Here is a 9,673-nt window from a genome sequence, read left to right on the forward strand (position 1 = left end):
CGGGTGGCAGAAGCAGACCAGGTTTGGTGGAAGTGGAGAGTTACCAGAGAGGAAGGAGCAGCTGAATAGGGTTGGAGAAACTGAGAAGAGTGGATAATTTTAGGTATGAGAATCAGCATGACCAACAGCACAGAACTAGGGGGAGGGGGAGAGTGAAGGGAGAACTGTGACTAGATTAATAGGAAATCACACTGGACTCCAAAAAAGGTAAGGTCCCTTATGGCAGAGCCAGGAAGCCAGGGGGCGAGTTTGTACATGATGTCATATATAACAGTACCATCTGGGGTTCTTAGAATGATGAAATGTTGACAGGATTTTATAAATATCAATCTGACAATAGAGTGGATTGGCACTCCTTAAATGAATTGCTTTTCGAAACAAATGCACAACTATTGCAGCTTTAGAAAGACTATGACCATTGGAAATAACAACCAGATAATGACATAAGCCCTTATTTTGCAAATTTCACATAGCTCCAAAAGGTCTGGGGTAGGGAAAAAAAAAGGCTGAAAAAAAATCTAGATTGAGTCTACTAAACTGGAGATTAACATATTCTCCCTCACTCTCAAAGCTTATCTTCTTGTATGGTAGGTGGTATTATATAACAGTATGATTAATGGAGAAGTGAGGGAAAACTGATTTCTGGAGGGCAGGGCTGGGAGTGAAGAGAAGCAAGAAATGTTAATTAGGTGCTCATAAACATTTGACAGTGAGAGGAAGGAGAGCTGAAAAAGTCAAGAGGGACATTAAAGAGTTACTAAAAGGAAGGAGAGTCTTGCTTTGTTTATAAAGGAATTTGAAGTACTTACTGGGCAGGAGAGAAAGAATGAATGCGATATGATTTCTTAGATGCTGAAAGGGACTTAGGTGGTGGTGTGCTTTCAGCTTTTTATGAAAAAATTTTCAAACATACCCAAAAGTAGAACAGGATAACGACCACCCATGAACCCATCAATCACCCAGCCTCAACAATTGTCAATATATTCTTAATTTTTTCAAATAAATTTTTGTTTTAGCCTATTGATTTTTCCAGCACAAGGTTGAAAATGTGAAAACGCATCATTACATCTAGCACTGTTTTATTTCATTTTATCTCATTTTTATATAGATATGTATGTGTGTATTAAAGATGCAACATAAAATGTACTTTTTAACGAGGGTTGCATCAAAAAGTTTAAAAGCCAGTCATCAGAAGCAGGTCTTCTCAGACTTCACTGTGTATACAAATAGTCTAGGGTGTGAGGTTTGGCATTTCTATCAACCTCCTAGTTGCTGCTGATCCTTGACCCTTACTTTGAGAGGCAGAGATCTAGAGAGGGCTGGTTGCAGCACTAGTTTTAGTATCTCTCCGGGATACTAAGCAAAGGGATAAGAAGAGAGCTGTAGACTGTAGTAGGAGAGTGAGATGAACAGTTCATGAAAAGGAAGACCAGGAAGCTAAGAATAAGTCATCTCAATTCTTCTTGAGACATAAGGTCATTGAAGGAGAGATTGATTAGGGATAAACATAGATTAAACCTCAATGACAGATCAATTGAAAAGAATTAACAAAACCGATTTGATTACCTTTGCTGCCAGGAAGATTACATGCAATTGCCACCTTCTTATGCTGAAATTCTTTTAATTTCATAATATTATCTGTAAGTAGATATCTTTTAGCTAAAAATTAGAGAAAGAAAAAGTAAAATCATTTTGAGTGTTTTATATTTTGTACATAACATGAGTAGAGCTTAACGACCTCTACTAACTGATCTTATCTTCACTTAATATAAATAGTCCATCCAGATAGGTACAAATATAACAGTCACCTCAGTGGGGAAAAAACCATCTCCAAACTACTAGAGAATGCAAATCCTCAGCATGACAAGTTTTGTGTTTGTGGAAGGAGCTAGTGATTAACTGTGTATGGGGATGGGTTAACAGGAATCTGGGATCTGAAAGACTAACAGACATTCACCATCTGGTTAAGGGATAACAAGGAAATTTAAAAACAAACACAAATTAAAGACTATTGTTTAAATGCAAAACAGGTATATCTAGTTTTGGTTTATCTATGTAGAATCATATAGTGTAGCGGGAAAAGTTATAGTGTGACCATCGGAATTCATTTGTGAAATGAGGAGTTATGACCTCTCAGATTTGGACTCTAAGTGTCCTCAAGACCACATCAGAAATCACTGACCACAACTTAGTAGAAGAGATGAGTTCGAGAAATATCATCATTTATTTAGGATGCTTGGCTGTGCATGGAGTGGAGCATGGCCAAAGAATCAACAACTAAGAGCTCTGAGTACAGCAATAACAAGGTAACAATAAAAATTGCTATTTATTTATGGAAAGGCAGTCCAGAGAAGTGGTTACAGCGGGACTCCACTGTTGGGCTGCCTGTGTTGAAATTCTAACCCTCAGCGTTGAGCAAATTAGCTAAGACTTGCTGTTTACTCCTCTATAAATGAAGAAAAGAATGATACCTCTCTCACAGGGTGTTGTGAGGGGAAAAGGAATGAGTATATGTAAAATGCATTAGAATAATGCCTGATACAAAGTAATAAATATTTTATTTTCACTCACCAGCGTTTTCAAGTAATCATTTTCATAAAGATATTACGAAACAATTTTACAAATCAAGGTCTTTGCTAGCTAACACCTCCGCTCCCAATCTCTGCAGTACAGTATCCAAAAGGGAGAGGAGTGTTTCCGGAGAGTAACGTACCCCCACTGAGGAAATACTACAGCCCCAAGGTCAAGACCCCAGCCCGGCTGTCCCTGGGTTCCCAGGCCCACGGGCGTCCATGACAGCCAGGGGCCACCACTTCACCCACGCGCAGCCAGAGGGCGAGGGCACGCTCGGCTGATCCAAGCCAGTGAGTAACCGAAGCACTGTTATTTTCCCGAAGTGATGCCCACTGGGGGGTAAAGGTCCCTTGTGTCTCATCCCTCCCTCCTTCACGGATGGAGGCCGACGATACCTCCGAGAGGGCTGCGGCAGCAGGTGAAGCATGAGCCTCCCACCCCTGAATACACGAAATACCGCAGTGCCTGCAGCAGGACTTGCTTCGGGATGCGAAATGCGGCAGCCATGCTGTTCCGGGCCGCACCAACTGCGGGAACCGGGGGAGGGGCGGGACTGTCGGCCGACTGGAACCACCCCTTTCTCTGCTCGTAACCCCCCGGACCGGCGTTCTCTTTGGTATGCTCCAAGATGGCGGCCCCCATGGTGCGGCGCGGGATCCTCCTGGCGCGGAAAGTGCCTCTGTCTCATGTCTCCCTGGCAGGTTCGTGGCTGCTGTTTGTAGGGCTGCTTCATTAGATTCCTGAGAATACGTTCCCTGAGTAGAGTGAGCAATGGGCTTTCAAGAGAAGAAACGCTTCTGAGATCTAGTTGCTAGAGAAACTATATGGGGCTTTTGGTAGCACAGAAAGGGAAGGTAGGATCTCTGTCCCATCTCCTTCCATAAAATAATAGTGCCTGCCCATCCAAAGATGTAAAGAGCAGAAAAAGTCAAGGCATGAACACCTTTGCGTATTATTTGTTGAGTTTGTGTATTAGGGTGGTTGTCTTTTTGCCGGCCGTGAATAGCCCAAATGTGTCCACCCTGAGGCCATGATTTTTTCTCCTTGCTGAGCTTTCCTTGGAGGGGCGTGCTAAACGTTCTCCCCACCACCTTATGCTTGGCCAGACCCCTGGTCTTCAGTTGGTGGAATAATTTTTCAGTATACTAATCTCACTTTACCTGATGACCTTGGGCACAACTTTTGATTGACCTTTCTTTGCTACAGTTTTCCCCGTATAGACAATAAATGCTAATAGTTACTTCGAAAGTACTTTGATATTTGAGTGAATGGCAGCCTACTCAAAACCTGTTAATGGATCTGCTGATAAAGACATTGGAAAAACTTTTTAACGTTTCCAGGAGCTAAATCCTGACAAGTGTATATGATTATATGATTAAAATGGAATAATCACAATCTGTGTTTCCAGTGCCTGTTAACTTCTCTTTCCAATATACTTCCTTTAGCCCCTATAAAAAAGCAACACATACACGCTTACTCACTCTTCTTTAGGAACAGCCATTAAATATCAATGTGAAACTTCAAATTTGGCCACCAGAACTTTTCTGAGGATTAACTAACTGGTTGACCTATCTGGTGAAGATATTTAATGCCACACATTAGGTAAAATGGTATGCACAGTACCTGGAGCCTCAGTAAGAATTAGCTGTTGTAACTGTTTGTGAATGTTTAGTTATGGTTGTTAGTAAGTACTTTTCAATTTAAACAAAACAGATTGTCTATCAGGGAGGGTATCATGGTTGCTTAGAATATTGGGGGGCAATCATTCTAACAAGGGAATGGAGATTAGATAAGGGTGAATTGAGAGAATTTGCAGTTGGCATTTTGTTCTTAGTTTGAACTGGTGAACTTGTGGTAGGTTTTACACCAGAGCTTTTACATCATGTTACCTACTAGCTACATATGGCCATTTAAATTAGTTAAATAAAATTTAAAATTCAGTTTTTTAGTTGCAATAGCTACATTTTAAGTGCTCCATAGACACCTGTGGCTGTGGCTACTGTATTGGACAACTCAGAATTGAACATTTCCATCATTACAGAACGTTATATTGAACGAGCACCGGGTTAAACCACAGGAGTCTTGACATCAGGAACTAAAAGCTATAAGACAAGTAATAAAAATAGGATAGTGCATTATGAAACAACCACTCAGGATTTGAAAATGCTGTTAAGGATTTTCAGCATTAAATCAGAACATCTGGAAATCATTACAGGATAAGAGAAGAAAAATAATGTACTTTGTACAAACTTATAGCAAATCAATATTTGGAACACTTTGCTACTCCCATTGACTCTCTACATCATAATGAAGAAGGGCAACTAAAATGATCAGGAGGATGAAAGGAAACTATTGAAATGAACTAAAAAGTGACTTCACCATAGGAAGAGCCTAGAGAAAGGAAACTTAACTGGGCACCTACTGCATAGGAGACATTAGGCTAGGCACTTAATTTTGTATATATGCCCTATTTTAAACTATGGTACAAGGTCCGCATTTTCCCGTTTTACATATGAAGAAGCTCAAGACCTAACTTGCCCGCATTTTCATAGCATTTACTAGCAAGACAGGGATTCATACTTAGAGTTTGTGACTCTAAAGCCTGAGTCTACAATCATGCTGCTTCCCTTTGAATGGGAAACATGCTTGGAGACAGTTGACCAAAGTCCAAAATAACTATAAAATGATTATCGGTAAGGATGGAGCCAATTACTTTTCACAAAACTTTGAAATTCTGGTCCTTGGAGGTATCTTTTTAGAATTAAATGGAGAAAATATTTATTTTTATAGTAAATTGAGAATATAGTTGCCTCAAAAGCTGAGAGGTAAGCAGGTTCAAGAAGAGTTTATATATACTCTCGGGTGACATACTCAGAGTGCAATTAAACAGGCTCAAAGACCTAAACTTGTGAGGCTGATACCATTCTATCTCCTGCTACTTCTATGTGATCTGAAAGTCAACATCATCATCATCACCTGGGAACTTGTTAGAAATGCAGAATGTCTTTTTCCACCCAGGCCTACTAAATCAGAATCTGCATTTTATCAAGCTTTATATGCACATTAAAGTTTGAGAAGCTGACCTAGATTTTACACTTAGCCATTGTTCACCCAATTTAATGTTCCGTCTGACTTTATAGAAATTCTTTGATTCCGGTATTAATATGCAGACCTTCTAACTATACAGAGACAGAAAGATTTTAGATGGTGTCACTTATAAAAGTATATCAAAGAGGAACATCCTGCTTTTTTTAAGGCTCTCAGAAAATGGAATGTCTGTCTTTCATAAGGTGTAGAATAGGGCCAAAACGTTTTCACTAAACTTTGAAATTATGGTCTTTGGAGGTATCCTTTCAAAATTAAATGGAGAAAATATTTCTTTTTATGGTGGATAGTTAAATTAGAGAATGTGGTTGCCTCAAAAACTGGCTGAAGGGTTACCAAATTACCATAAATTTGGTAGCTTAAAACAGGTTACCAAACTACCATAAATTTGGTGGCTTAAAACAGCACAGATTTATTATCTTACAGTTATGTAGTTCAAAAGTCTGACACAGTTTTACTGTGCTAAAGTCAAGGGGTTGAAAGAGATGTGTTCCCTTTGAGAATCTCTAAGGAAAATCTGTTTCCTTGTCTTTTCCATCTTTTAGAGACCACCTGCATCCCTTAGTTGATGGTCCCTTTCTCAAATATCTTCAAAGTGAACAATGGCAAGTCAAGTTTTTACATCACTCTGACTTTCAGGCATCACACGAAAAATCTGACTCCCTCTTCCAGCCATCACCACAATCAATTTAGAACATTTTTACCACCTTAAAAAAAAAACCCCAAAACCTAAACCCATTAACAATTACTCCCCAATTTCCCCCAAGCTTTCCTGACCCACCTACCCTCCAAGTCTAGGCAACCACTAATCTGTTTTCTGTCTCTATAAATCTGCCTATTGTAGACTTTTGATATAAATAGAATTATATATGTGTGGTCTTTTGTGACTGGCTTCTTTTTCCCTTAGCATAATGTTTTAGAGATCCATCCATGTCGTAGTATGTATCCGTACTTCATTTCTTTTTACTGCTGAGTATTTCTTTATAAGAATATACCTCATCTTGTTATTTCAGCAGTTGATGAATATTTGCATTATTTCTACTTTTTGGCTATGATGAATAATATTGCTATAAAAGTTTGTATACAAATTTTTGTGTAGATACATCATTTATTTCTCTTGGGTGCATATCTCAGAGTGGAATTGCTGGGTTATATGGCAACTCCATGTTAATATTTTGAGGAACTGCCAAACTTTTCCAATGTGGCTGCACTATTTTACATTTTCTGCAATGTATGAAGGTTCCAGTTTCTCTATATCTATATCAACAGCTGTTATTATCTGTCTTTTTGATTATAATCATCCTAGTGGGTATGAAGTAGCCTTTCAATGTATTTTGCGATTCCCTAATGGCAAATGATACTAAACATGTACTTGTTAGCCATTTGTATATATGTATATGTTTGTGTGTATGTCTAGGTTTTTTTTTTTTTTTTAGAAACATTGGTTCAAATCATTTGTCCATTTTCAGTTGGATTATTTGTCTTTTTAAATTTTGAATAGTAGGAATTATTTATATATTTTGGATACAAGGCTCTTATCAGATAAATGATTTGCAAATATTTTCTCCCTTTCTGAGTTGTCCTTTTACTTTTTGGATAGTGTCCTTTGACACTTTTGAAGCACAAGTTTTTTAATTTTGATTAAGTTGCCATTCATTGTTTCTCATTCATTCTTTGAGCTTATCTTTATTGAATACTGCCATATTTCAGTCATTGCACCAAGTGCTGGGAATACAGCTATGCTATCTAATGTGTTACCTCAAATTTAGCTTATTATGTTTCTCTTGTGTACCACTAGGGTGCTGGTTTACTGGGTAAGATATTATTGTTTGCTTTATGTGAAATAAAGGTAAGTCAGATGGAAAATTTTTAGGACTAACTAATGATTATAAAGCATTTGATTAATGATTTAAGCAATAATTCAGCAAGTGTTTTTGTGCCAAGGAATTTTAAGGCTCACCTAGGCTATAATTTAGTGGAAACCAATGGCTACTAGTCCTAAAGTTATAGGATCAGAATTACCAGCAGTTTTACCCATAACATTACTGCAAAAATTTTCACTTTTCTGCGTCTTCTACTTATTTGAGGTTGAATGCATTTTGTCATGAACTAAATTGTTAACTGTTTAATGTTGGTTACAGTGTCATTCTAGAATCTTTAAATAATCTAATAAATTGAAGATATGACAAAGATATGTTTAATAAAGCTGGTATATAAATAGAACCTTTTGTGAAGTCATATATGTTGATATAATCACCTTTGTCCTCAGGTAAAAGATGCCTGCTTTCTTCAGCATATGTGGATAGCCACAAATGGGAAGCAAGAGAAAAAGAAGATTGTCACCTTGGTAGGTATCTATATATCATTTCAGTTACTCCATATGTTTATTATATACTCATATGATGTATATATGAAATGATGCTTTTATGATAATCTAATTCAGATAGTCACATTTTAGGTCTTAAAAAGAATTAAGACTTGTTTCACATGTGGCAAAATTATTTTTGGTGTCCTGCAAATTTGTTTCATTTTTGCCTTGACAATTAGTCTTCCTAAATTATGTAAGCAATTCTTTTTCTTGTTTTTGTCCATTTTTATCAGTTAGTTGCCATGCAGCCTGTCTCTGTTTTACTTTATCTGCAAAGAAAAATATATTTTCTACTTTCATCTTTATTGTCATTTCTTAACTTGTGGTCTTTAGAAAACTTTTTGACTCTTCTCCATTTCATTACCACATGATAGATTCGAAAGCAGTGTTATAATGTCATATAAGCCATTTAGGGAAAATAGTTGGCTAACATCTTCTCAGGCAGTAGGCTCCTTATTGTACAGTACTCCCTTTTCCCTATTCCCTATGTCATATTACACAGATAGCAGCCTTTCTTTTATAAAATAACAAGGCCTAAAAGAAATCACTGACCTTATGAGCATTTTTTTAAAATATAAATACTTTACGTATAATATGTATTATATATAACATCATTAGGACATCAATAAAGTCAGATGATTGGTGATAGTTTTATGAGACTAATGTAATTTTTGAATCAGTTCCATAGCTGATCTGATGTTTTCCATCAGATTTCTTTCTCTGCCTTTTTGGCTTATGTTAGATAAGAATAAAGTCCCCCTGTGTTTATGGATTCTTCCCATAACTTGGCAGGGGTGGGGAATGTTCTTTTATAGCTACCTATTAAGAGCTACCTTGGGAGCGGCAGAGGGTAGAGTTGGGTGGGAATGTTCAAAGAACCCATAATTTTCTCCCTTGGTAATATGAGTGCAAGAGCAAAGTTGGTTTGTGAGACCTGGAATTGGGTGTACAGGCAGGGGCCAGCCAAAGCAGAGTTGTGGAGAATCTGAAGATTAGTAACTACATGCTTGTACTGAAATGTAGAATCACTGTGAACAACAGATAGAAATGTAGATGGATACAGATATGTTGTACTGGAAAATACCATTTGCTATTATGGCATTAATTGTAAGTGACACAGTTTTATTCACAAAATGGTAAACAACTCTTAGTAAAGTTCTGAATGAATCAAAGTACTGTCTTTCCTCAACTTATATGGTAGTTGCATTTATGGAAAATTCAGTTTATTTTCATTTAAGCCCCCCCCTCCAAAGTACTTTGTCTTTATATTTAAAATAGAGTTACATTTGTTCATTATAACCAGGTTTTTTTTAGAAAATAGTGTGACCGTCTGCCATGTCATACATAACATACTCTGTGGACCAAATATTTTAAACTTTTTATTTGGAAAAAAATTTGAAACTAACAAAAAATCATGAGAATAATGCAAAGAGTATCTGTACGCCCTTAGCCCAGATTCATGTATTGTCACCATTTTGACGCATTCGTTTTTGTTTTCTCATTCTCTGTGTGCACATGTTTTTTAACCAATTGAGAGTTTTTTGCATATATTATAGCCCTTCATCCTGAATGCTTTAATGTACATTACCTGATGTCTTTTAAGAAGCCAGTCCCCTTTTTTAATAG

General features: G+C 37.2%; 2 protein-coding genes across 3 annotated transcripts in view; one reads left to right on the top strand and one right to left on the bottom strand.

Moving 5' to 3' along the window:
- The window catches only part of PTCD2 (pentatricopeptide repeat domain 2), a 32,926-nt gene extending 29,695 nt beyond the window's left edge, over positions 1-3,231 (bottom strand). Inside the window, exons 1-2 of one of the 2 annotated variants that reach the window (XM_011372729.2) lie at positions 2,970-3,231; positions 1,567-1,659 (exon numbers count right to left, since the gene is read on the bottom strand). In XM_011372729.2, the coding sequence (XP_011371031.2) occupies positions 1,567-1,659; positions 2,970-3,216 (340 nt within the window). In that variant the 5' untranslated portion in view covers positions 3,217-3,231. The remainder of the gene's footprint in view (positions 1-1,566; positions 1,660-2,969) is intronic. The other variant, XM_023538134.1, reaches the window with a different exon arrangement.
- The window catches only part of MRPS27 (mitochondrial ribosomal protein S27), a 75,765-nt gene continuing 69,248 nt past the window's right edge, over positions 3,157-9,673 (top strand). Inside the window, 2 exon segments of the mRNA XM_023538133.1 lie at positions 3,157-3,275; positions 7,949-8,026. Coding sequence (XP_023393901.1) covers positions 3,203-3,275; positions 7,949-8,026 — 151 coding nt within the window. The 5' untranslated portion in view covers positions 3,157-3,202.

The sequence above is a fragment of the Pteropus vampyrus genome, unplaced genomic scaffold, assembly GCF_000151845.1.
Source record: "Pteropus vampyrus isolate Shadow unplaced genomic scaffold, Pvam_2.0 Scaffold213, whole genome shotgun sequence".
Lineage (NCBI taxonomy): Eukaryota > Metazoa > Chordata > Mammalia > Chiroptera > Pteropodidae > Pteropus > Pteropus vampyrus.